The sequence below is a fragment of the Rana temporaria genome, chromosome 11 (assembly GCF_905171775.1).
Source record: "Rana temporaria chromosome 11, aRanTem1.1, whole genome shotgun sequence".
Classification (NCBI taxonomy): Eukaryota; Metazoa; Chordata; class Amphibia; order Anura; family Ranidae; genus Rana; species Rana temporaria.
This window is the reverse complement of record NC_053499.1, coordinates 157,697,616-157,725,304: the sequence shown is the minus strand read 5'-3', so window position 1 is coordinate 157,725,304 and position 27,689 is coordinate 157,697,616. Positions and strand designations below refer to the sequence as shown.

Here is a 27,689-nt window from a genome sequence, read left to right as displayed (position 1 = left end):
CCACCAGCGACGCCCCGCCATGGGCGCCCACCAGCGACGCCCCGCCATGGGCGCCCACCAGAAACGCCCCGCCATGGGCGCCCACCAGAGACGCCCCGCCATGGGCGCCCACCAGAGACGCCCCGCCATGGGCGCCCACCAGAGACGCCCCGCCATGGGCGCCCACCAGAGACGCCCCGTCAATGGCGCCCACCAGAAACGCCCCGTCAATGGCGCCCACCAGAGACGCCCCGTCAATGGCGCCCACCAGAGACGCCCCGTCATTGGCGCCCACCAGAGACGCCCCGTCATTGGCGCCCACCAGAGACGCCCCGTCATTGGCGCCCACCAGAGACGCCCCGTCATTGGCGCCCACCAGAGACGCCCCGTCATTGGCGCCCACCAGAGACGCCCCGTCATTGGCGCCCACCAGAGACGCCCCGTCATTGGCGCCCACCAGAGACGCCCCGTCATTGGCGCCCACCAGAGACGCCCCGTCATTGGCGCCCACCAGAGACGCCCCGTCATTGGCGCCCACCAGAGACGCCCCGTCATTGGCGCCCACCAGAGACGCCCCGTCATTGGCGCCCACCAGAGACGCCCCGTCATTGGCGCCCACCAGAGACGCCCCGTCATTGGCGCCCACCAGAGACGCCCCGTCATTGGCGCCCACCAGAGACGCCCCGTCATTGGCGCCCACCAGAGACGCCCCGTCATTGGCGCCCACCAGAGACGCCCCGTCATTGGCGCCCACCAGAGACGCCCCGTCATTAGCGCCCACCAGAGACGCCCCGTCATTAGCGCCCACCAGAGACGCCCCGTCATTGGCGCCCACCAGAGACGCCCCGTCAGTGTGTTGGAGGGAAGCCATAAAACCTTTATCTCAAAAGAAAAAAAGACTGCTTGTTTAACTGCAGTGTGAGCTGATGTTTGGCTTCAATATGTTAGTTAGTGTATCCAAATCTGCCAATCCCCCCCCTAGACTGACAATGCTGCTGTCCAAAAGGTGCCCTCTGTGCTCCTCCTTCATCCAGCATTAATACAGGAGTGGTGGTACTGGCCAGATTCCTAGGTGAAAACAGAGGCGGAGAAAAAAAAAGCCCCAAAAAAAATAATAAAAAAAGCCTAAAAAAAAAAAAAAAAAAAAAAAAAATGCAGCCGCCACTCTACTGATCAGCAAGCTGCAATAGAAATGTATTTTTGGATCACTGACAACATGTAGCCTGGAGGCAAAGGGTTCCGTGTCACTTGTATGATAAATGAATAATTATCTACAATATAGAATATCATACATGTCATTGGCTGTGATGATCCCCCCCCCCCCGCTCTGTACCGGGAGCACCTGCCTCTCAGGGGGGGGGGGGGTCGATCATCTTCCAGCTCTCGGTGCGTCACGCCAGGCTGGTCACCCAATCCCGGGAGGGGAAGAGAAGGCGGCCGCATTCCTTCTGCTCAGCCAAAGAGACAGAGAAATCTTTTCTTCCCGCGCCCAGCTCAGGTCCGACTCCCGATCCCTCGATCATCTCATCCAACAAACACTGGAACTTCACCTTCCTAAAGGGGAACTCTGCTGTAAAGGATATTCTGCGATGGAGAAAAATCTCTCCGTATATCCTTCGGTGAATTCACTTTTCAAGCTCCGCAACAATCTCTAATCTACAAATTACAGGGGTTAGCACTTCCGCCCGTCAGCACTGGGGTTTCCCAATCATGACACCACCTGCAAGGAGTTTGCATGTTCTCCCTGTGCGGGTTTCCTCCGGTTTCCTCCAACACTCCAAAGACATGGGAGGTTATTTGGCGCCGGTCTAAATTGGCCCCAATATGCGTTTTCGGGGCTGTAACGGTCAGGGGTTAACACCGTTTACGATATTCCATTCCACCAACCCACGACAGCTTATCCGACACTCCACAATCCGGCAGACAGGATCCATAAGAATCTCCCCTCCCCTATAATAACGAGACACAAGCTCTGTTCTCTGGTTCCAAACGAATGAACACTTTAATGGACAATGACTCAACTCCACCCACAACATGACACAAGGAACTTCAATACACATTCCCTTAGACAATGACATTCAGATGAGCTAATCATTACCCAGACGTTCTGACTCTGCGATAAGTTATTCTCACCTGCTACATAACACACGTTCCTTTAGTAAACATACCGGTAATTGACAGCACAGGAGTACCCCGCATCCTTCAAAAGTCTCTGGGTATCACGGGCCATTCCGTTATAGGGGCCTTAGATTGTAAGCTCCTTGGGGGCGGGGACTGATGCGAATGTACAATACCAATGTAAAGCGCTGCGTAAATTGACAACGCTATACAAGTACAGTGGAAACTCGGATTGCGTACAATGTTTGTTTACAAACATTTCGCAATACAAGCTTTTTATTAAAAAAAATCCTGACTGGCGTTGTGCGCGTGGTCTCGCAAGATGAAGAGGAATCAAGTCAACGGGATGTGCAGTAACGCATTTGATCAGAGGTGCGGAGACGCTCGGAAATGCTTAGAGACGCTCGGAAACGCTCCATGCCTGAGTGTCTGAGCGTCTCCAAGTGTTTTTCAAGTCTCTCCGGGGGCGCCCCCACACCTCTGGCCACATGTAGTACTGCATAGACAAGTGTTTTTTATAGTGATTTCTTAAAAAAATAAAAGCATAGAGACATGATGGATGGATGGATGGGGAGAGATTGCTTTGAAGGATAAAAATGTTTATTAGAGTTTGCACTTTGCGGTGCTCAGATGCCGTGGAGTTCTGCTTTAAGGGCCGCTTCACACCACAAAAACTGTGTTCGATGCGTTTCTGCATGCACATTTTTTTAAATTTATTTATTATTCTTTTTTTAAGTGTTTTCAATGCATTCCAGGGCATTTTGTTTCCTCTGTTTTCTTACCTGGTTTGCAAGTTTTTTTTGTTTTTTTTTCCTCTTTTTCTAAAACACATGGAAAGTAGGTTACAAGGGTTTCAATGACAGTTCTCACCATTGCAGTGCGTTCCACAACAGTCAACACAAGTACAACAAGCTGCATTTTTTTTTCTGCAAGGAACTGCACTGGAACGCGGCAAAAACGCATCAACAATGCACAGGAACCAATCTAAAAACACATCAAAAACGCACTGGAACACACATATATATATAAAACGCACCTTTCACATGAACGGTCCCATGCAGACAGTCATTTAAATTGGCGGGCGCTGTATGTAGAAAATATTGTTTCTCGCACATTCCATACCTGGAGGCCTTTTCTGCGACTCGTGACACCTGGCCGAAATAATCCCGACATTCACAATCCCGAGTCCTGACTCATTTCCTGGACATGACAGATGTTCGGATCTCGCCCCAGAATCACAGAAGTGAGCGCGTTGATGGAAAAGTCACCGGTGCGCAGTGCGTTCTCTTCCCCCAGCTCAGCTCAGCGTTTCTTGGGGTTGGGGGGGGGGGGGGGGGAGAGGAGGGAGAGCTCATCGTTTCTTGGGGTTGGGAGAGCTCATCGTTTCTTGGGGTTGGGGGGGAGCTCATCCTTTCTTGGGGTTGGGGGGGGGAGAGCTCATCGTTTCTTGGGGTTGGGGGGGGGGGGGGAAGGGAGAGCTCATCGTTTCTTGGGGTTGGGGGGGGGGGGGGAGGGAGAGCTCATCCTTTCTTGGGGTTGGGGGGGGAGAGCTCATTCTTTCTTGGGGTTGGGGGGGGGGAGGGAGAGCTCATTCTTTCTTGGGGTTGGGGGGGGGGGGAGGGAGAGCTCATCCTTTCTTGGGGTTGGGGGGGAGAGCTCATCCTTTCTTGGGGTTGGGGAGAGCTCATCCTTTCTTGGGGTTGGGGGGGGAGGGAGAGCTCATCCTTTGGGGTTGGGGGGGGAGGGAGAGCTCATCCTTTCTTGGGGTTGGGGGGGGGGGGAGCTTGTTTCTTGGTGTTGGGGGGGGGGGGGGGGGGAGCTCATTGTTTCTTGGGGTTGGGGGGAAGGGCTCAGCGTTAGAGGTCACAAGACTACAATATAGTGCTGATGAAAAAAGGTATTTGGCAGATTATATTTACTAAAATAATTGCATTTCCATGTTCTGTGTAGTGTGGGAGATCGGATATAGTGACTACAGAGTCTGGGGTTTTAGTAACACTTGAAGCTTTGACAATATAATCTGGAAGCCGATTGGTTCCTATGCACAGATCTGTCATTTGCAGTGTACTTGTACTTGGTGTACTCAGCCTGCAGTTACGACTTTGACCAGCAGGGGGACACGGAGCCCGGGATAGAAGTAAGCACTCAGCGTCTCTCCCTCTCTTCGGAATCATTTGCTGCCCATCATCATCAAAGGCTTTAGAACAGGCCAGAACACGGGCGGAGGAGAACAGGCCAGAACACGGGCGGAGGAGAACAGGCCAGAAGACGGGCGGAGGAGAACAGGCCTTCAGAGGGAAAAGCAGAGTCAGGGAGGATCACATGAAATGAAAGGGATCTGGGCGATGAGTCACCCCGTCCAATCCCCACCACAGGATTCCTGGAGTCATTTATTCATTATATAAAAGCCGCATTTCATCCGGGAAACCTCAATCCCTCCACATCTGTAATGGATTTCAGAATCACAGAGAAGTCCCTCCGTTCTACACCAGAGGAGGACGCAGCCGGAGGAACGATGGGATTTGCAGTCCCCACAGGGCAATGCATTAGATCAGGGGGTGTCCACCTTCCTTCCATCACGGGCCACATGAGCATTATGGTCGCCCTCAAAGGGCCGGTTGTATCTGTAAGACTAGATGTCCAGAGCACCCCATCTTCCCCTTACATCAGAAGTCAAGAGCCCCCCCCATGAGAAGTCAAGAGCCCCCCCCATGAGAAGTCAAGAGCCCCCCCCATGAGAAGTCAAGAGCCCCCCCCCATGAGAAGTCAAGAGCCCCCCCCATGAGAAGTCAAGAGCCCCCCCCATGAGAAGTCAAGAGCCCCCCCCATGAGAAGTCAAGACAATCCTCTTCCCCTTCCACCACAGTACACCCCCCCCCCATCCCTCTTACATTAAGAGCCCCCCCACAATCCCTTCCATCACAGTACCCCCCCCCCACCCCATCCCCCTTACATCAAGCGCCCCCCCCCCCCCCATGAGAAGTCACGAGACCATTGCAGCTTTGCATCTCGCACGGTATTTGCGCAATCATTTTTCAAACGCTTTATATATATATATAGTTTCATGAATTAAAAAAACAAGACAGTAAAGTTAGCCCAACAGATACCCAACATGTCACGATTTAAAATTGCGCACTCATGGAATGGCGCCAAACTTCAGTACTTAAAAATCTCCATAGGGGTCGCACATTTTTTTTTTTTACAGGCTACCAGTTTAGAGTTTCAGAGGAGGTCTAGTGCTAGAATTGTTGCACGCGCTCTAACGCACGCGGCGATACCTCACATGTGTGGTTTGAACGGCGTATACATATGTGGGCGGGACTCACGTGCGCGTTCGATTCTGAGAGCGAGCTACCGGGACAGGGGCGTTTAAACATTTTTTTTTACTTCATTTATTTTTTATTTTTACACTTTTATTTCTATTACAAGGAATGTAAACATCCCTTGAAATAGGAATAGTGTGTGACAGGTCCTCTTTATGGAGAGATGGTCAATAAGACACCACACATCTCTCCTCCAGGCTGGAAAGCATGAGATTGGGGGGGGGGGAATCACCGATCTCATGCTTGCCAGCCGCGATTGCGTGGGTACTCGGGCGTGACGTCGCGCCCGGGGGTTCCGACGGTCATAGAGATGACTGGAAATCTCCATCTTCCTCATCCGGCGGCAGCCGATTCGTTCGGTTTTGGGGGAAAGTGCAAATCTCTCTGAGACCGTGTAGGTTTAGGAGATATTGCAAGCACCTACGGGTAAGCATGTGCATGCGGGGGAGCAACGTCATCGCTGCTCCAGCCACCATCAATTGCAGAAGACTAAAATGGGACTAAAACTAAAATGCCATTTTAGTCCTAAGACTAAAACTAAATCGAAATCTGCTGCCGAAATTAACTCGGCTGAATCCTGCGAGGTCAGCCTGGTACACAGAGCAGAGGATGTGCAATGCCAATGAAGATTCGGGTACCAGAGTGACTGAGGAAACGCAGTCCGATAAATGACCAGATCTATGGACTGCCATACACAAATCAGTATAAAACCTTCACCGAATATTTATTGAAGTAAAACTGCTTTGGGCTCCTGTTTCGGAAATCACAGCTTAGCAGTTTTTTCAACTTTCTCCCCTCGAAGGAACCCCGGAAATAGGTGTCAGGTCTCGGGGAACCCCCGATAAAAAAATAAAATGTCCATTTATCTACAGCTCAATGTTACATTTACATGATGAAGAATGTAAACCAGGGTTGCATTTGTAAGAGTACATACATTTATCCCAGGGTTTTTCTTTTCTTAGAATTGGTGCAGGAACGCGACCACAAATTGCACTACCAGTGGGAGGATCCTAAAGGAGCAATAAGTACCAGGGGTGTGCCATGTACCAAGTGTACGATTCAGGGGGGTGTGCCATGTACCAAGTGTACGATTCGGGGGGTGTGCCATGTACCAAGCGTACGATTCAGGGGGTGTGCCATGTACCAAGTGTACGATTCAGGGGGTGTGCCATGTACCAAGTGTACGATTCAGGGGGTGTGCCATGTACCAAGTGTACGATTCGGGGGGTGTGCCATGTACCAAGTGTACGATTCGGGGGGTGTGCCATGTACCAAGTGTACGATTCGGGGGGTGTGCCACGTACCAAGTGTACGATTCGGGGGGGGTGCCACGTACCAAGTGTACAATTCGGGGGGTGTGCCACGTACCAAGTGTACAATTCGGGGGGTGTGCCACGTACCAAGTGTACGATTCAGGGGGTGTGCCACGTACCAAGTGTACGATTCGGGGGGTGTGCCACGTACCAAGTGTACGATTCAGGGGTGTGCCACGTACCAAGTGTACGATTCAGGGGTGTGCCACGTACCAAGTGTACGATTCAGGGGTGTGCCACGTACCAAGTGTACGATTCAGGGGTGTGCCACGTACCAAGTGTACGATTCAGGGGGTGTGCCATGTACCAAGTGTACGATTCAGGGGGTGTGCGCCATGTACCAAGTGTACGATTCAGGGGGTGTGCGCCATGTACCAAGTGTACGATTCAGGGGGTGTGCCATGTACCAAGTGTACGATTCAGGGGGTGTGCCATGTACCAAGTGTACAATTCAGGGGGTGTGCCATGTACCAAGTGTACAATTCAGGGGGTGTGCCATGTACCAAGTGTACGATTCAGGGGGTGTGCCATGTACCAAGTGTACGATTCAGGGGGTGTGCCATGTACCAAGTGTACGATTCAGGGGGTGTGCCATGTACAGAGTGCAAAGTTCAGGGGTGCAATGTGTACAGAGTACAGGGTTGAGGAGTGTGCTATCCACAGTGTGCAGGGTTCTGGCCAAAAAAAAAAAAAAAAAGAAACCCTAGGTGCGAGGGCCACACAAAATGGCCTGGCGGGCCGCATTCGGCCCGAGGGCCTTGTGTCTGACACCTGTGATATGGAACATTTCAAGTAAAAGAATGTGGTGTACTTTGAGGATATGAATACTCTGGGAGGGGGGGGTCACACCCTAGGAGGGGATGGGGGGGGGGTCACACCCTAGGAGGGGATGGGGGGGGGTCACACCCTGGGAGGGGATGGGGGGGGTCACACCCTGGGAGGGGATGGGGGGGGTCACACCCTGGGAGGGGATATGGGGGGGGTCACCCCCTGGGAGGGGATGGGGGGGGGTCACACCCTGGGAGGGGAGGGGGGGGGTCACACCCTGGGAGGGGATGGGTGTGGGGGGGTCACACCCTGGGAGGGCATAGGGGGGGGGGGGGGGGGTCACAACCTGGGAGTTTCATCTTTTCTGTGAAGTCATTTCGGATAATTGCGGCCGCTTATGTTCCTCACTGACCTTGTCGAAGAACTGAGAGAGTCTGACGGTCTTCTCCAGCCGCGTGCGGGATTCCTCCAGCCTCCTCGAGAACCTCGATAACGTCTCTTTGTAGGCCTGCAACTTGGCCGTGTACCTGTGCACCTCCGGAGGGCAGAGGCTCTGCCACTTCTCCATCGCCTGCAGCATCTCCTGACCCCGTCTACAGTACTCCTAGGAGAAGAACAATACACTGTTAGGGTCCTCATTGGTTAGCTTTTAGGCCTCCTGCGCACCGGGCGTATAAACCCGGGGGGGGGGGGGGGGGGGGGGGGGTTGAGATCCCGGAGAAAGGTACTGGTGCATTGTCCAGCCCCGCTGCTGGCAGCCTAAAACGCAGGGGTCTCCAACTGATGGCCCACCAGCTGTTGCAGAACTACAAGTCCCATGAGGCAATGCAAGGCTGACAGTTACAAGCATGACTCCCACAGGCAGAGGCACGATGGGATTTGTAGTGTCTCAACAGCTGGAGGGTCGCCCATTTAAGACCTCTGCTGTAAACTATCAGAGGCTGAAAGCTGCTGCAGCTGGGCGGTGAGTTTACTAGCAGTATGTACCCAGAGCGTTCTTTCTGCCGCTGCGATAAAATGAAGCGTATTTAATGCACAGTATTTGGCGGTTATTAAACCCAATATGTGGCAACGGGTTGAACTAGATGGACTTGTAACTGTCAGAGTCACGCCCCCCACTTACACATGCCACACCCCCCCCACTTACACATGCCCCCCCCACTTACACATGCCACGCCCCCACCCCACACTTACACATGCCACGCCCCCACCCCACACTTACACATGCCACGCCGTCAAACTCCTGGAAGTGTCTCTGCGTTTGAAGAAGGACCTCCAGTGAATCTTCTAGAACACAACATTCACCAAGTAATCGCTCGCCAACGTGCTCGATCCAACCGCTCACCTACAAGAGACGGAGGGGGAGACGGAGGGGGAGAAGGGTCAACCGGAGCGCGACATTAACAAGAGCTCACCTAGGAGGGTTCAGTCAATGAATGGACTAAATATACAGACAATGCACCAATACCGATGAATTGTTTTAACTCCGAGTATTATTATTATTATTATTATCTCCCGATAATCCTAAAAATGTCCCCAAAAATAAATATCACTGAAACAAGGCTTCGGACAGGCTTTGTTAAAGCTCTCTGAACACCAGTCAAAGCTCCTGTCACTAAATAAAATGGTTAGTTTACAGTCCTGTTCACACCTTGCTTTTGCTTTAAAAATTATTCCTAATGTAGCTTCAGTGGTGCTTCAAAGCATCTTTAAAGCCTCCATAGAAGTCTATGGCGAAGCCCCAAAGCCCCACGAAAGCCCCACCAAAGCCCTATCGAAAGACCCACCAAAGCCCCACCAAAGCCCCACCAAAGCCCCACCAAAGCCCCACCAAAGCCCTATCGAAAGCCCCACCAAAGCCCTATCGAAAGCCCCACCAAAGCCTCATCCAAAGCCCCACCAAAGCCCTATCGAAAGCCCTATCGAAAGCCCCACCAAAGCCTCATCCAAAGCCTCATCCAAAGCCCCACCAAAGCCTCATCCAAAGCCCCACCAAAGCCTCATCCAAAGCCCCACCAAAGCCTCATCCAAAGCCCCACCAAAGCCTCATCCAAAGCCTCATCCAAAGCCCCACCAAAGCCCTATCGAAAGCCCCACCAAAGCCCTATCGAAAGCCCTATCGAAAGGCCCACCAAAGCCTCATCCAAAGCCCCACCAAAGCCTCATCCAAAGCCCCACCAAAGCCTCATCCAAAGCCTCATCCAAAGCCTCATCCAAAGCCTCATCCAAAGCCCCACCAAAGCCCCACCAAAGCCTCATCCAAAGCCCCACCAAAGCCTCATCCAAAGCCCCACCGAAGCCTCATCCAAAGCCCCACCGAAGCCTCATCCAAAGCCCCACCAAAGCCCCACCCAAAGCCCCACCCAAAGCCCCACCCAAAGCCCCACCCAAAGCCCCACCCAAAGCCCCACCCAAAGCCCCACCCAAAGCCCCACCGAAGCCCCACCAAAGCCCCAAGCAAAAGCAAGGTGTAAACAAGACTGCAAGCCAACCATTTTAATTTAGTGACAGGAGCTTTGACTGGCGTTCAGAGAGCTTTAACAAAGCCTGTCCGAAGCCTTGTTTTGAAGCAAGTCTAAACTGTAAAACGAACTCAAAGTATTCCTGACCGAATAATAAACACTCTGTACTTCCCCTTTATTTGTGAACGGTCACATGGTATCTGGCGGAGGTTCGTACATTGCGCTGCTCCAAGCCGGATTTCCCGCCTTCCTCACCTCCTTGAATCGATCTTCAAACGCCTGGAACTCGATGACCAATTCCATCTGCTGGATGCGTTTGTTGGAGAGTTTCACCAGCGTGTGCACCCCTTCATCCACCCCATTGTACAGCTCCGCCGCCACCTCCACCGCCTCCCTGGGGAGGGACACAGGGGGGGTCACTACACACAATATATATATATATAAGTCACATACAGCAGTGAGGAGGAGAAAAGGCAAAGTCCATCGAGTTCAACAATAAATCATAACTATCAATTACAATATCAGAAGGACAACAGACAGCGGGGGATGGAATTCCTTAGAAGTGATATTAAACACAAGAATGTAATATATTACACGTTACCAATCATTAGATGTGGTGGCTGCATTTGTTTTCTTTTTTTAGGCCCCCCCCCCTCTCTGCTTTCGCCTTGTGATCTGGCCAGTAACACTCCCGCTGTATTAGAGCGCCCCCAATCTGGATGAAGGAGCACAGGAGACATATTTGGACAGCAACATTTTTAGTCTGGGGGGGAGTGCTAGCTGTACTAGCAGATTTAGATACACTAACAAAGTAAAGCCAAACTCCGGCTCACTCTGCAGTTACAGCCTATTTTTTATTTTTTTTTACCTTTTTTGGGCAATTCTCTTGAAAAGCATTGCAACCATGAACCGCGGATCGAAAAGGGCAATGCCAGGCTCCTGGCAGACTCTTTTGCCAGCTCCTTGCCATCCCGAGGTAAAGGCGAAGGGCTGGTTCACACCACAAAAAACGCACTCTATATTTATTTTTTGGTGCGTTTATTTATGCATTTCCCAAGGGAGAGAGCTTTCCAGAGCGGGGTCATCTATTGCGGGGAGGAGCCGAGAGACCCGCCGTGGGACCCCAGAAGAGGAGGATCGGGGACACTCTGCAAAACGAACTGCACAGTGGGGGCAATGATGACGTGTTTGTTATTTTTATTTTTTTAAACGTGAACCTTTAATACCGCTTTAAAGCAGGGAAAGGAAGACTTGGCACACACACACGTGCACACACTGCATTGCTCCTGTCTCCAGTATCGGTGTCCTAATGTCACCCGGCTGTCCCCATCCAACCATACGGCCCGCTGCTACAGGACACCGGCAGGTTGACAGGCAGTGAGCACATGGCAATGGCATGTCCTACTAGAGACACGGAGGTGAAGACAGACGGAACGGGACAGAAATGAAGAACACAGCAAGGAGAGATGTAGAGACGAGGGGGATTGTCGCCCAATCTGGGAGATCTTGGCTCTGATCGATTGATCTTATACCTCGTTTTGACAGGTCCCAAGCCCCCACCTGTAGTGCCACGCGCGGAAATTCACCCCCCCCCCATTCTGGGATGTCCCAGAAGATTGCCCGGCCATTCAGGGCTCGCGCATGCGCACCGGGCTGTAACGTTTTTTTCACACTTGCAAAATGCCGGCGCGGCTGAAAGAAGTGGGATGGCCTCTCGGGGGGGTCAGGATCTCTCATATTTAAGAGGACCCGGTCATGCTTTTTCCTATTACAATGGATGTTTACATTTCTCGTAATAAGAATAAAAAAGAACAGTAAAAAATAAAAAAAAAGTTAAATAAATAAGAAACATTTTATTTATTTTTTTTAAAAACGCACCCCATCCCGCCGAGCTCGCGCGCAGAAGCGAACGCATACATGAGCAGCGCCGTGTATGAAAACGGTGTTTAAACCTCACAAGTGGGGGTATCGCCGCGATCGGTAGAGCGAGAGCAATAATTCTAGCCCTAGGCCTCTGCTTTTGAAAGAACAGTGTAAAAAAAAATATATAAAAAAAAAAAAAGGTAAAACAAATAAGATTTTTTATTTTTTTTTAAACGCACCCTGTCCCGCCGAGCTCGTGTGCATACGTGTGCAGTGCCCGCATATGAAAACGGTGTTCAAACCACACAAGTGAGGTATCCCTGCGATTGTTAGAGCGAGAGCGATAATTCTAGCCCTAGACCTCCTCTGTAACTCAAAATATGCAACCTGTAGAATATTTTTTAAACGTTGCCTATGGAGATTTTTAAGGGTAAAAGTTTGTCGCTATTCCACGAGCGGGCGCAATTTTGAAGCGTGACATGTTGGGTATCAATTTACTCAGCGTAACATTATATTTCACACAAAAAATAAAATAAAGACAACAGTAAAGTTAGCCCATTTTTTGTATAACTCAAAAAAAGTGCGCTTGCAAGACCGCTGCGCAAATACGGTGTGACGTAAAGTATTGCAACGACCGCCATTTTATGCTCTGGGGCGTTAGAATTTTTTTTATAATGTTTGGGGGTTTTATGTAATTTTCTAGCAAAAAAAAAAAGTTTAACTTGTAAACAAATCTCAGAAAGAGGCTCGGTCCTTAAGTGGTTAACAGACGTTTGGAATACAGAACACGTGCGATATGCGATTCACATGGAATTAAAATCGACGACGACAGACTATATCCGACATGTTTTCTGGTTTGTTTTATATTCTGCTACTTAATTTGGACCATTTTTTTTTGGCTGAGACGAACGGGAAACATGTAAACTTGGTTGGATCTCCAGCACCGCCCAGTGCGGTTACGTTATAAAGGGACCGCCCCCAGTTTATTTCGATCGGCGTTGAAATGTGGATATTGCGGAGCGACCCCTCCGGATCATATGGCTGTGTCTGTCCGGACAGGTGGCGGATTCAATCCACACAGCACTCCGGGATTGTGGAGTCACAGGGGGTCCCGTCCCCCCGCTGGCTGCTCAGCCGGCAGATGAGAGCGCCGGAGGAAAAAACATTTCACAGCTCCAGCGGCTTCATTCGGATTCCAGACTCAGGGAGGGGAGAGCGGCTGGAAAATCGCTGCCTGAGCCAGGGGCTTTGCTGACGGATAACCCGGCGTTTCCGCCAACACTTTCTTTATCGCCCGCTGCCATTCCTCTCCTCGCTTTAACACTTTCCTTCCCAGATAAGGTATCTCATGATGGCTGATGCAAAGGACAGCTTCCATCACAGAGGATTAGGGAGAATGTTGGGAGGCCGTTTACATATTTTCAATCTATAGTTATCATGGTCAGGACCGAAAAAATACAAAGAAGGAATTTTATAGAATAATTTTTTACCTACACAATCCTGCTTTAGAATAAAATGTAGTTGTCTACCCACCACACCGCCAGCAGGTGGCACTTTAGGCTCAATTCTACACTTCATTCTGTCTACCTACCACCTGCTGTAAAAAAAGCCTGTTTACAAAGTGCTGCAGCTCAAGCTGAAATTACATAAACATGTGAGACTCCTCCCCCTTATCAGATGCCTTAGTCCAAAGGTTGAGTCAAACTGAGTCTTCACGCAGGCAGCTACTACTTTGGTGTCCTTTGGGCTAATCCATACAAGCCTTGCCTACCCCCTCCTCCGTCGACGAGCCTTGCCTACCCCCGCCGACGAGCCTTGCCTACCCCCGCCGACGAGCCTTGCCTACCACCGCCGACGAGCCTTGCCTACCACCGCCGACGAGCCTTGCCTACCACCGCCTCCGTCGACGAGCCTTGCCTACCACCGCCTCCGTCGACGAGCCTTGCCTACCACCGCCGACGAGCCTTGCCTACCCCCGCCGACGAGCCTTGCCTACCCCCGCCGACGAGCCTTGCCTACCCCCGCCGACGAGCCTTGCCTACCCCCGCCGACGAGCCTTGCCTACCCCCGCCGACTACCCCCGCCGACGAGCCTTGCCTACCCCCGCCGACGAGCCTTGCCTACCCCCGCCGACGAGCCTTGCCTACCCCCGCCGACGAGCCTTGCCTACCCCCGCCGACGAGCCTTGCCTACCCCCGCCTCCGTCGACGAGCCTTCCCTCCCCCAGCCTCCATCAACGAGCCTTCCCTCCCCCCAGCCTCCATCAACGAGCCTTCCCTCCCCCCAGCCTCCATCAACGAGCCTTCCCTCCCCCCAGCCTCCATCAACGAGCCTTCCCTCCCTCCCCCCCTCCATCAATGAGCCTTCCCTCCATCAACAAGCCTCCCCCCTCCATCAATGAGCCTTCCCTCCCCCTCCATCAATGAGCCTTCTTTTCTCCCCGCCTCACTTTTGGTCAGTCCAGACCACTGCAATTTGGAAACATCCCACAAGAACTGCAGTTTGCTCTGATCCAATCTTCTAGGGATTACCAAGTGGACCTTGTCAAAGTCACTCAAATACTTACGCTTGCCCATTTTTCCTGCTTTCAACACATCAACTTCAGGGACAACATGTTCACTTGCTGCCTAATATAGCCCACCCACTTTCAGGTGCCAATGTAACAAGATAATCGATCACTTCACCCGTCAGTGATCATTAGCACTGGACAGAAGGGGAAAAGATGGGAGTGGTTACATAATGACATACAGAACGTTACCTGTAATCGTCTGTGAGCATCACGCATGACTCCTCCTTCCTCAGCCTGGCCAGCACAGCGCCCCCTTCAGTCTGCAGCTTCACCAGCCTCGCGTCCTCGAGCACCGCCCCCATCAACTGTCCGAACCTGGCCAGCTGGAGACTGGCCTCCTGCCACATAAAAGACAATTCTTATCAGAGATCCAATGCAGAGCAGTCCCGTTACCAGACACTATCAGCAGAGATAAGAACACGGGAAAAACAGATGTGGCCTCGGCAGGACGCAACGTGGAGGAGAAATCTACAGCAGCATTGCTGGACCAGGGGGGGTCAGGAGGAGTGAGCCCAAGTCACGTAGTGATAGTTACTCTATCCAAAACTTACCTCACTACCTACAATTCACACTCCTCCGACAAAGATAGATTTGTCATTGTAAATGTGTGCCGGTTACAGCGAAACTAAACTCTCTCAATCCACCATACCAACGGTGTTCCACGTCAAAGTACCGCCGTATAACCACAGCGGCTGATCGGTAACAAAAAGTGTATATTATTTATAGGGAACCTCGGATTGCGAGTAACACGGTTAACGAGCGTTTCGCAATACGAGCGCTGTATTTAAGAAAAATCATGACTCGGTTTGCGAGTGTTGTCACGCAAAACGACCAGGAATCAAGCCAAAGCGATGTGCAATACCGCATTTGGCCTAAGGTGGGGGTCACCGGAGCCGATCTGAGCCGTTTGGAAAAATCTCAGAAATACTCCGTTCCCAAACCTTTCCGAGGTTTTGCGAGTTCAGCAGAGGTGTCCTCGGGTCTTTCTGTGCGTTTCCAAGGCTCTCCGGCACCTCCCCACCTATGGCCACATGCGGTATTGCATGCCATTGAAGTCAATGCGGAATTAATTATTTTAGTTTCCATAGACTTCAATGGGGAAACTTGCTTTGATATGCGAGTGCTTTGGATTACGAGCATTCTCCTGGAACAGATTATGCTCGTAATCCAAGCTTCCACTGTACCTTAACCACTTAAGGACCGTCTCCTGCAGATATACGTCGGCAGAATGTCACGGCTGGGCACAAGCACGTACAGGTACGTCCTCTTTAAGTGCCCGGTCGCGGGCGCGCGACCCGGTCCGAAAGCTCCGCGGCTGTCTTCCTTCACTTACCTCATCCTTCCATTTTGCTTTTATATGTCCTTATTTCTTCTGAGAAATCCTCACTTCCTGTTCTTCTGTCTGTAACTCCACACAGTAATGCGAGGCTTTCTCCCTGGTGTGGAGTATCGTGCTCGCCCCCTCCCTTGGACTACAGGGGAGTCCGGACGCCCATTAACACACAGCTCCTTTCTCTATCTGCAACGTAGAAAGCGTCCTGACTCTCCTGTAGTCCAAGGGAGGGGGCGAGCGCGACACTCCACACCAGGGAGAAAGCCTCGCATTACTGTGTGGAGTTACAGACAGAAGAACAGGAAGTGAGGATTTCTCAGAAGAAATTTTAAAGCAAAATGGAAGGATGAGGTAAGTGAAGGAGGACTGCACTGAGGGAAAAAAAATTGTACCTTTACAACCCCTTTAATTGCAATTCACTCGATCACTCTTCATAACATTCTGGAGTAAATGCAAATTGTCATCATAAAAACTGAAGCAGCCGACTCGGTGAGAAATAACATTTGTGTCATTTTCAATGCTTTTGGCCATGGCTGTAGCTCAGGTGACGACCAGGGATTCCCTCACTTTAAAGGGTTTTCCCCTCATGTCCGGTTTTGGGTAAGGTGCAGGAAGGGAAGAGAAATTCTTATTGGGACACAGATGGCAAAAAAAAAAAAAAACACATGACTGGGGTTATATCCCTCCCCCTTACTCTATCCAAAATGGAAAACGCCTTTAGTTCTACTTGCCGACTGGGAGATGGCAATTACTTTCATGCAGTTTATACTGGGCCATCTATCCAGTGCATCACCCTGTACCAAACTTCACCAAGAGGTGGTGCCATGCGCATTTACTAGAAGCCAACCGAGAGTTTCAGTAAGGCCCCTTTTCACATGGGGTGGATCAGCTCAGCGGGGATCGCTCCGTTGATCCCCGCTGAGCCGGCGGATGACAGGGCGGTCCCCGCACACTGTGCAGGGACCGCCCTGTCTTTTCTCCGCTCTCCCCTATGGGGGGGGGGATCGGATGAACACGGACCGTCTGTCCGTGTTCACCCGATCCGCCAGACGGATGGAAAAGTAGGCTTTTCCTCAGTCACACTTTGGTGGATCGGAGCGGGTCGGATGTCAGCGGGCATGTCACCGCTGACATCCGCGGCTCCATAGAGAAGCACTGAGCGCCCGTTCAGGTCCGCCTAAAAAAAAAAAAAAAAAACTGGCAGGCAGACCTGAACGGGCCGCCCGTGTGAAAGAGCCCTAACTCTCAAAGAAAGGGGTAGTAGCGGACTTCATCAATTGATGGTAAGGAGGGAACTACTAAGGAAGTCTGACAGGGATGCAGAGGTAGGGGGCAGTCCAACATCATCATATAGGTGCTATGGCTGCTCTGGTGTTCACAAACCCTTTGGCCATATAGTATATCGTGTATACTCAAGTATAAGCCGACCCGAATATAAGCCGAGGCACCTAATTTTACCACCAAAAAAATGAACATTTATTGACTCGAGTATAAGCCAAGGGTGAGAAATGCAGCAGCTACTGTAAGTGGAAAAGAGAGTCAACAATGCCCATCTGCCACCTCCCTGTGCCCATCTGCCGCCTCACTGTGCCCATCTGCCGCCTCACTGTGCTTTTGATCTCCGGTTGCGTCATGCAACTGCAGTGGGCGGCCATCCGATGTAACAAAGCCCCGCCTCCTCCTTGTCCGTGATAGAGGGAACACCGATTCAGTTTCTCAGCATTGTTATCAGTGTTCCGTCTGTCACAGATGAGGAGGAGGAGGAGGAGGCGGGGCTTTGTGACAGCGGACGGCCGCAGAACAGTTAAGAATGACACAGCGGCTTATACTCGAGTATATACGGTACATTTAAAAACTACTACTAGACTATAACCAGAGAATCTTTCCAGCCGGATGAGTCTCTGGGCTCCTCACCTCGGCCTTCTCAGGCAGGGGGCTGCTCTGCAGGTTCTGGATGGCGCTCTGAAGAAATGTGAAGGCCTCACGACAGCTGTCCTGCAAAGTCTCCAACTTCTGCAAAAAATAAAAATAAAAAAATAAATACAATTTATAATACAAAATTCAAGTAGCAGAGCATCGTAGTAAGACACTTTATTTTCCATAGGAAGTGTCAGGTTTTTAAATGGTCATCAAGACCAGCCAACTTATCCAGCATTGGGCTCGTTATCTCATTGCCAACTTTGCAGAATTTCTCATATACAACATACAGAGCATCCAGAAAGTATTCAGGGGGGAGGAGCCCGTGACACTTCTGGACAGGGGGGAGGAGCCCGTGACACTTCTGGACAGGGGGGAGGAGCCCGTGACACTTCTGGACAGGGGGGAGGAGCCCGTGACACTTCTGGACAGGGGGGAGGAGCCCGTGACACTTCTGGACAGGGGGGAGGAGCCCGTGACACTTCTGGACAGGGGGGAGGAGCCCGTGACACTTCTGGACAGGGGGAAGGAGCCCGTGACACTTCTGGACAGGGGGGAGGAGCCCGTGACACTTCTGGACAGGGGGGAGGAGCCCGTGACACTTCTGGACAGGGGGGAGGAGCCCGTGACACTTCTGGACAGGGGGGAGGAGCCCGTGACACTTCTGGACAGGGGGGAGGAGCCCGTGACACTTCTGGACAGGGGGGAGGAGCCCGTGACACTTCTGGACAGGGGGGAGGAGCCCGTGACACTTCTGGACAGGGGGGAGGAGCCCGTGACACTTCTGGACAGGGGGGAGGAGCCCGTGACACTTCTGGACAGGGGAGGAGCCCGTGACACTTCTGGACAGGGGAGGAGCCCGTGACACTTCTGGACAGGGGAGGAGCCCGTGACACTTCTGGACAGGGGATTTATTTCCTTTTTTATTTTTAATAAATTTGCAAAGACTTCAAAACAAACTTCTTTCACTTTGTCATTATGGGGGATTGTTTTGTAGAAATTCAGAGGAAAACAATTGAATCCATTTTGGAATAAGGCTGTAACATAACAAAATGTGGAAAAAGTGAAGCGCTGTGAATACTTTCCGGATGCACCGTAATGGGGATACGACCTCCAATGAATTGGTAGAATTTATAAAATAGGAGGAGATATCGGAAGGAAGCACCAAGAGGACTACTCACCGTTCGGAAGGACAACCACTCATTGTGACAATAGGGGAAGGTCCCGTAAAAGTTGGGTGGGAGTTGCGAGGCCTCAATGTGTTTGTGCAAAGCCTTCGCTGTGGTGAGAACATCAAACTAGAAAAAAAAAAATAGCAAACTGATCAGCAACTAAAAGAAGCATTTAATAAAATACTGAATGGTCTGATCCAATCACACTTCTGTGCTACACAGTACATGTTTTTTTTTATTTCCAATGCTTTCAGGTAAACCGCTAAATAGGCGAAATACATATACAGGACCTGCCCAAAAAATGTGTATTTCGGTCCACCCATTCCCCGATACTTACACAGCTCTGCCACACAGCACAGCCCCCCTCTGAGGGGAGGAATCCATTGTTCCAAGCTGCAGTTCTGTAGCACTTAGAAGAACAGGGGGTCTCAAAACTGGCGGCTCTCCAGCTGTTGCGGAACTACAAGTCCCATCATGCCTCTGCCCAAGGGAGTCATGCTTGTGCCACGCAATGCCTCATGGGAATTGTAGTTTTGCAACAGCTGGAGGGCTGCCAGTTTGAGACCCCTGACTTCGAGGTCTAGTCCCTTCCCCAAGCCTGTGTATGGACCAGCCGTGCTCAAGAAGGGTTCCTCCAGAGGTTGCTAGGGGTTCCTCCAGAGGTTGCTAGGGGTTCCTCCAGAGGTTGCTAGGGGGGGTTCCTCCAGAGGTTGCTAGGGGGGTTCCTCCAGAGGTTGCTAGGGGGGTTCCTCCAGAGGTTGCTAGGGGGGTTCCTCCAGAGGTTGCTAGGAGGTCCCTGAGCGAATGAGCGACTTCTGCCTCTTAGATGAGTAACCGCTGACACCAATGATCTTTTTATCTATTTGTAAGGGGAGGGGGATTCTTCCCAATGTTCCCAGTGACCACAAATATAAGAGAGAATATATCTTCTCAGTGACCTTCAAACTGAACTGTAGATACAAAAATTATTAGTGGAGGTCCCCCAAGCCCAGTAAGCCATTTTTTTAAGGGTTCCTCCATGTTAAAAAGGTTGAGAAAGGCAGCTATAGACAGTGAAAAGCGACTTGCTATGGGGGCATTCGACAGGGGGGGCAGGAACAACTTTGGGGGACCGCAGAAGAGGAGTATTGGGGTTGCGCTGTGCAAAATTATTGCACAAGGCAGGTTAGTAGAACAGGTTTGTCATTGATCGGATTCCTCCCCCCTTCCGGTGTCACCATTTGGCACCTTTCACGGGGGAGGGGAGAAGATGCCTGTCTAATGTTATCTGCGCCATGTCTGGCCCCACCTCGCCCCCCCCCCCCCCCAGCTGTCTTCTGGAAGACATACAGGTCCCAGTAGACAACAGGGACCAGTGAGGACGCGCAGCACGACTCGCGCATGCGCAGTAGGGAACTAGGCTGTGAAACCACAAGGCTTCACTTCCTGATTCCCTTACTGAAGATGGCGGCGCCAGCACCAGAGAGCCTAGGGAACGGATCGGCTTCAGGTGAGGACATCGCGGGCGCTCTGGACAGGCAAGTCACTACAATATTTTTAGCTGCTGACTTTCAATTTTTTTTTTTTTTTTTCGTCAGAACTCCACTTTAAAGTGGAGGTTCACCCAAAAACGCAATTTTTAACATTAGATTGAGGCTCGTTTTGTGAAGGGGAATCGGGTGGATTTTTTTAAAACGAAGCCGTACTTACCGTTTTAGAGAGCGATCTTCTCGGCCGCTTCCGGGTATGGTCTTCGGGACTGGGCATTCCTATTTGATTGACAGGCTTCCGACGGTCGCATACAGCGCGTCGCGATTTTCCGAAAGTAGCCGAACGTCGGTGCGCAGGCGCCGTATAGAGCCGCACCGACGTTCGGCTTCTATCGGCTACTCGTGACGCGATGTATGCGACCGTCGGAAGCCTGTCAATCAAATAGGAACACCCAGTCCCGAAGACCATACCCGGAAGCGACGGAGAAGATCGCTCTCTAAAACGGTAAGTACTGCTTCGTTTTAAAAAAAAAACACCAGATTGCCCTAGACAAAATGAGCCTCAATCTAATGTTAAACATTGCGTTTTTGGGTGAACTTTTGGGTGAAATTCCAGCATTTACAATCACTTTAATCTGCGTCTTCTATCTGCCTGGAGGTCAGCTTTACATAAAATGTCTTCCAGGCAGGAAATAACCGCGTTGATTATTCGCCAGTTACAAGGCTTTACTTTCCAGGGGTCATAGGTCACGGTCCAGCATTGTTCTGTCCTAATGAGCCGGAGGGGGCGTTCGGATCTGTTATTCAAAGCCTTCGAATTAGCCGGTGTGGATGCAGCGGCCTGTCAGGGGCCGTCACCATGCTATTGTAGAGGGTGGACGCCGAGGAAAAACAAAAAGAAAAAGGAGGGTCAGCTTCAAAGCGATGGTAATCCTGACCTCTGCCCGGGGGGGCTCCGGGGACACGGGGCTCCACACACAGGCACACTTCTCTCCTCCACTCCATAGGCTTTGTCATAATGAAGTCAGACGTTATGGACGGAGAGATTGAATTTCAGAACAATCCGGGGAAAGCCATAAAACAAACAAATTCTGCCCGAAGAGTCGCAGCTCATTATACTTCTGGAAGAAGTGCGCTGTGAAAATGTTCTCCTGTGTATTCATGGTGGAGTCTCCTCCTATATACACAATACCGGGATTAACAGATTACTGCCGACCGGCACCCGCCACCTAATACATATCCAATAAAAATATATCCAATAAAAATATATCCAATAAAAATATATATAAAAAAAAACAAACGGAAATGTATTTCAGTTTCGGCCGACATATATTCTGCTACATAGTTTTGGCAAAAGAAAATCAAAATAGGCGTATATTATTTGGTTTGCGCCAAAGTTATTGCGTTTATAAACTACGGGATAGATTTAGGGACTTTTATATATTTTTGTACTTGTAACGGCAGCGAGACTGCGTTTTTTAGTGAGACTGCGACATTGCAGCGGACAAATCTGACCCCCAAATTACACTTTTTTGGAGACCAGTGACATTATTACATTGATCAGTGCTATACAAAAAATGTACTGATCAATGTAAAAATAACACTGGCAGGGAAGGGGTTAACACTAGGGGGGGAAATCAAAGGGGTGTAACTGTGTTCTAACTGTAGGGGGGGTTAGACTGCCAGAGATATGACAGATCACTGGGAACAGAAGATCTGACATGTCCCCTGTCAGAACGGGGACTCGCCTTGTTTACAAAAGGCAGATCCCTGTTCTGTCTCTGTACTAGGTGAAGTAAAGTCACAAAAGGCTACGGTAATCCGACATGACTTCTCCTTACCTGGACTCCATGTGGCCTCTCCGGTGATACAATGAGATCCTTCTCTGTAAGGAACAACACGCCATGGATACAACTAGGCACAGCGCTCTGCAAAAGGATACAATTCAGTTTCATTATTGATCAACCACCAACATCTTCCACAACTCTCAGGTAGGACGGGGTAGGGTAGAGTAAAGCAAGATGGGGTAGGGTAGAGTAAAGCAAGATGGGGTAGGGTAGAGTAAAGCAAGATGGGGTAGGGTAGAGTAAAGCAAGATGGGGTAGGGTAGAGTAAAGCAAGATGGGGTAGGGTAGAGTAAAGCAAGATGGGGTAGGGTAGAGTAAAGCAAGATGGGGTAGGGTAGAGTAAAGCAAGATGGGGTAGGGTAGAGTAAAGCAAGATGGGGTAGGGTAGAGTAAAGCAAGATGGGGTAGGGTACGAAGAGGTAGGATAGGATACGATGAGGTAGGGTAGGGTGCGATGGTGTAGGATGAGGTAGGGTAGGGTGCGATGGTGTAGGATGAGGTAGGGTAGGGTGCGATGGTGTAGGATGAGGTAGGGTAGGGTGCGATGGTGTAGGATGAGGTAGGGTAGGGTGCGATGGTGTAGGATGAGGTAGGGTAGGGTGCGATGGTGTAGGATGAGGTAGGGTAGGGTGTGATGGTGTAGGATGAGGTAGGGTGCGATGGTGTAGGATGAGGTAGGGTAGGGTGCGATGGTGTAGGATGAGGTAGGGTAGGGTGCGATGGTGTAGGATGAGGTAGGGTAGGGTACGATGGTGTAGGATGAGGTAGGGTAGGGTACGATGGTGTAGGATGAGGTAGGGTAGGGTAGGATGAGGTAGGGTAGGGTGCGATGGTGTAGGATGAGGTAGGGTAGGGTGCGATGGTGTAGGATGAGGTAGGGTAGGGTGCGATGGTGTAGGATGAGGTAGGGGTTCCCGCAGTGTATCTACTTACTTGAACAATATGAAGAGCTTTGAACAGAGCCGGCACAGGAGAACATCTCCGAGAGTCCACCAGAAGCGTCAGACCGAGCCGCCTACACTCCCGCCTGGAAGAGAGACAACAAAAGGATCCCACATCACGGACTGGATTCCCACCAAAAGCCACCGTCCTTCCAGACAATCTTCACATTACAGCAACAAAACACGGACAAGTAAAGTAGGACGTTCTCCGCAGGGAAGGCAGCGAATGAGGTCACAGCAGTAGTGCTGCACACAGGATTTACAAGTATGACGAAGAAAACTAATTTTACAAACCAATGTGCAGGGATAGAAGGGGGGTGTGTGTGCTTCCACTTACCGCGCCGTGCTGTAGAAGTAGAGGAGGAGGCGCCCCAGTTCTGCAGCGTTGCAGTGCGGGTTCAACCACGTGGTGTTCCGTGTGTTGATGATCACCAAAGCGCGTCCATTTCTGTCCCGTGTCCCTGAGAGGGGAGGAGAGGTCGGGTTGTCAGTATCACAAAGCAGGAGGCAAAAACATACTTCCATGTACAAACCGGGGAAAACGCACACTTATCAAACATTTTTGTTTTGCACACGTTAACCAAATCAATACCGGACACTTTCACCGCCCTCCTGCCCAGGCCAATTTTAAACTTTCAGCGCTATCGCACTTTGAACCTTGGTTCACACTGATGAGATGCGGGAAACACACAAGATTTGACACACAAGATTTGCTGCGTTTCCCCACATTGCATGGCGTCCATGCAATCTGCTGCGGGTGTCAAGGTTAGATTAACGACATCCAGAAACAGATCGCAAAACGCAGTGGGATTGCCAGAACCACACCCATGCGATACGATTCAGATGCTCATTTTGATGCGGACGCAATTTCAGCCATACAAAATGTATGCTGTACTCATGGGCGCGAGGGGGGGGGGGGGTTGGGCTGCACTCAGTGTTTTTTTTATCATTTTTTCCCCCACAAATAAGAGCTCTTTTGGTGGTATTTAATCACCTCTGCGATTTTCATTCTTTGTAAAAAAAAATATTAAAAAGAACGGATTTAAAAAAAATTAAAAAAAATATAAAAAGTTTTCCATTTTGTTATAAAATTTTGCAAACAGGTCATTTTTGTCCTTGATGTACGCTGATGATGCTGCACTTATGGGGACTGAGAGGTGACACAGAGTTGGCACTGATGCGTGGCACTGATAGGCAGCATTGATAAGTGGCACTCATGGGCATTGATAGGTGGCACTTTTTTGCACTGGTGGGCTGGCATGTGGCATTGGCAGGTCGTACTAGTGGGCACAGATGAGATGCCTGTGCTCCTTCCTCTTTGGGAACAATGTCCCTTGCACAAGAGCCGGTGATCGGCTTTTTTTTCTCCTCACGCTGTCAGCGCGAGAAAAAAAAAAAAAAAAACGATTACCGAGCTTTTGTTTACATCACGTGATCAGCTGCCATTGGCCAACAGCTGATCACGTGGTAAGGGGCCAGGATCGGCCCCTTACTCGGATCTGTGATCACCCGAGTCTGTGACTCGGTGTTCACAGCGCGCTCTGCGTGTGCCCTGCAGGGGGCGCACGGGGATCGAGGAAAGGGGAGGATGTCTATTGACAGCCTCCCAGCAATTCAGGTCCACGCTGTAGCCATCATTCAGCTATAGTGCGGACGCGAATTGGTTAAGGAAAAAAAATAAAATAAAACATTGGAATACTAGTCAGTATCAGTGTGCAAAGGTGCATTTGCTTTGAAAGAATAAAATCACATCCAATGTTGGGTGTCCTATGTGTAGATGTGGCTGCGTTATGTAAATCTATTAGAATAGAATATATTAGAATGGGGTGCCTCGAGGCTGGCCGCAATTTCAAAGGGTGCCTCGAGACAGTCCACAATTTCAAAAGGGTGCCTCGAGACGGTCCACAATTTCAAAGGGTGCCTCGAGACGGTCCACAATTTCAAAGGGTGCCTCGAGACGGTCCACAATTTCAAAGGGTGCCTCGAGACGGTCCATAATTTCAAAGGGTGCCTCGAGGCGGTCCACAATTTCAAAGGGTGCCTCGAGGCGGTCCACAATTTCAAAGGGTGCCTCGAGGCGGCCCACAATTTCATAGGGTGCCTCGAGGCGGCCCACAATTTCATAGGGTGCCTTGAGGCGGCCCACAATTTCATAGGGTGCCTTGAGGCGGCCCACAATTTCATAGGGTGCCTTGAGGCGGTCCACAATTTTAAAGGGTGCCTCGAGACTGTCCATAATTTCAAAGGGTGCCTCGAGACTGTCCATAATTTCAAAGGTGCCTCGAGGCGGCCCACAATTTCAAAGGGTGCCTCGAGGCGGTCCACAATTTCAAAGGTGCCTCGAGGCGGCCCACAATTTCAAAGGGTGCCTCGAGACGGTCCACAATTTCAAAGGGTGCCTCGAGACGGTCCACAATTTCAAAGGGTGCCTCGAGACGGTCCATAATTTCAAAGGGCGCCTCGAGGCGGTCCACAATTTCAAAGGGTGCCTCGAGGCGGCCCACAATTTCAAAGGGTGCCTCGAGACGGTCCATAATTTCAAAGGGTGCCTCAAGGCGGTCCACAATTTCAAAGGGTGCCTCGAGGCGGCCCACAATTTCATAGGGTGCCTTGAGGCGGCCCACAATTTCATAGGGTGCCTTGAGGCGGCCCACAATTTCATAGGGTGCCTTGAGGCGGCCCACAATTTCATAGGGTGCCTTGAGGCGGCCCACAATTTCATAGGGTGCCTTGAGGCGGTCCATACATTTCAAAGGGTGCCTCGAGACGGTCCATCAAATTTTAAAAGGTGCCTCGAGAAGGTCCATCAAATTTTAAAAGGTGCCTCGAGAAGGTCCATAATTTCAAAGGGTACCTGGACTTATAAAAATAAAAAAAGGTTGGGAAACAGTTTTAAAGGAACATGGAAGCTCACCTGGTAGATAAACCACCCCGCTCATCAACACCTCCAGGTTGACATGTGTGACCCGTGTAGGCAGGCTTTGGTCTTCACACCTTCGAGAGACCATGGGGGAACTCAAGCCGGGCTGCCATGATGGTGGCTGGTCTTTCTCAACCACGATTTCTGGCGTCTTCTCCTCCTCGACATGGTCTGTAAAACAGGAGCCCCGACATGACACATCTTCTATAGTCTCCTCACACCTCTATAAAAAGTTTAATCCAAAACTTCAACAAAAGTTTATTCACGCTCCCGCACCTAGATCTGGCTTTGTTGACATTTCTTATCACGAGGAGACCTCGCCGTTTATCCAGCTGGAGGAATATGAAAATCTCGTAGAGCGCTGCCAGCGAGCGATGACATCACCCATTGAAGAACGCGTTGGTGTTTGTTCAGTCTGAGTAATACATTCTAAAATTATATGTTTTCTCAAGAGCGCGACTAAGTACTACTTATATCAATAACACGGGACCATTTTATTAGTTTAGGAAGGGAGATCTCTTTTGTGACTGCGGCGGACGGTTACTTGGGAAGAAATTTGAGCTTTTGTTTCTGTCTTGGCAATCGTCCTGTCCTGGTCGGGTTATGGGAAAAATTAAATCTAAGCTCTCATGATGCCAATGGAGCATTCTCTGCCCCATGTGAGCCACGGCATGATGGATGGGAAGGTGTGAGAACACAAAGAGGTCAATTCTCCGACATACATACACTATATGACCAAAAGTATTGGGACGCCTGCCTTTACACGCACATCAACTTTAATGGTGTCTTAGGCCCAGATTCACAAAGACTTACAACGCCGTATCTCCAGATACGCTGTCATAAGTCCGAATGGCCGCCGGCGTATCTATGCGGCCCGATTCATAAAATCAGTTCCGCATAGATTTGGCCAAGATACGAGCGGCGTAAGTCTCCTACGCAGTCGTATCTTGGGGTGCAATAATTACGCTGGCCGCTAGGTGGCGCTTCCTTGATTTCCGCTTTGAATATGTAAAAGAGCAAGATACGCCGATTCACGAACGTACGTACGCCCGTCGCAATTAGTTTTGCCGTTTACGCAAGACATACGCCGGCGTAAAGTTAAAGCTGGTCTGTAGGTGGCGCAGCCCATGCAAAGTATGGACAACGGAACAAGCGTATCTTTTTACGTCGTTTGCGTAAGTCGTAGGCGAATAAAGCTGTGCGTAAATTACGTTCACGTCACAGGCATTGAGCCGGCGTATCTTTGGACGTAAATACAACGTGATACTGAGCATGCGCCGTTCGTTCATGCATCTACACGGGGTCAAGCCTCATTTAAATACAACACGCCCACTACCAGCCTACTTTGAATTACGCACACTTACGCCGGCCCATTTACGCTACGCCACCGTAACTTAGGACGCAAGTCCTTTGTGAATACAGCACTTGCCTCTCTAAGTTGCGGCGGCGTAGTGTAAATACGATACGCTACGCCCGCGCAACGTAAAACAGTCCTACGTGAATCCGGGCCCTAGTCCGTAGGGTTCAATATTGAGTTTGCCCCCGCCCTTTGCAGCTATAACACCTGCAACTCTTCTGGGAAGGCCGTCCACAAGGTTTAGGAGGGTGTCTATGGGAATGTTTGACCATTCTTCCAGAAGAGCATTTGTGAGGTCAGGCACTGATGATGGACGAGAAGGCCTGGCTCGCAGTCTC

At 50.6% G+C, this 27,689-nt stretch overlaps 1 protein-coding gene across 1 annotated transcript in view; it reads right to left on the bottom strand.

The window, feature by feature from the left end:
• LOC120917916 (puratrophin-1-like) overlaps positions 1 to 27,689 on the bottom strand; it is a 113,736-nt gene that overhangs the window by 38,560 nt on the left and 47,487 nt on the right. Inside the window, exons 4-13 of the mRNA XM_040329523.1 lie at positions 25,989 to 26,165; positions 23,412 to 23,535; positions 23,067 to 23,160; positions 22,128 to 22,214; positions 18,827 to 18,943; positions 17,643 to 17,741; positions 14,585 to 14,733; positions 10,219 to 10,357; positions 8,724 to 8,846; positions 7,914 to 8,105 (exon numbers count right to left, since the gene is read on the bottom strand). Of these exons, the coding sequence (XP_040185457.1) occupies positions 7,914 to 8,105; positions 8,724 to 8,846; positions 10,219 to 10,357; positions 14,585 to 14,733; positions 17,643 to 17,741; positions 18,827 to 18,943; positions 22,128 to 22,214; positions 23,067 to 23,160; positions 23,412 to 23,535; positions 25,989 to 26,165 (1,301 nt within the window). The remainder of the gene's footprint in view (positions 1 to 7,913; positions 8,106 to 8,723; positions 8,847 to 10,218; positions 10,358 to 14,584; positions 14,734 to 17,642; positions 17,742 to 18,826; positions 18,944 to 22,127; positions 22,215 to 23,066; positions 23,161 to 23,411; positions 23,536 to 25,988; positions 26,166 to 27,689) is intronic.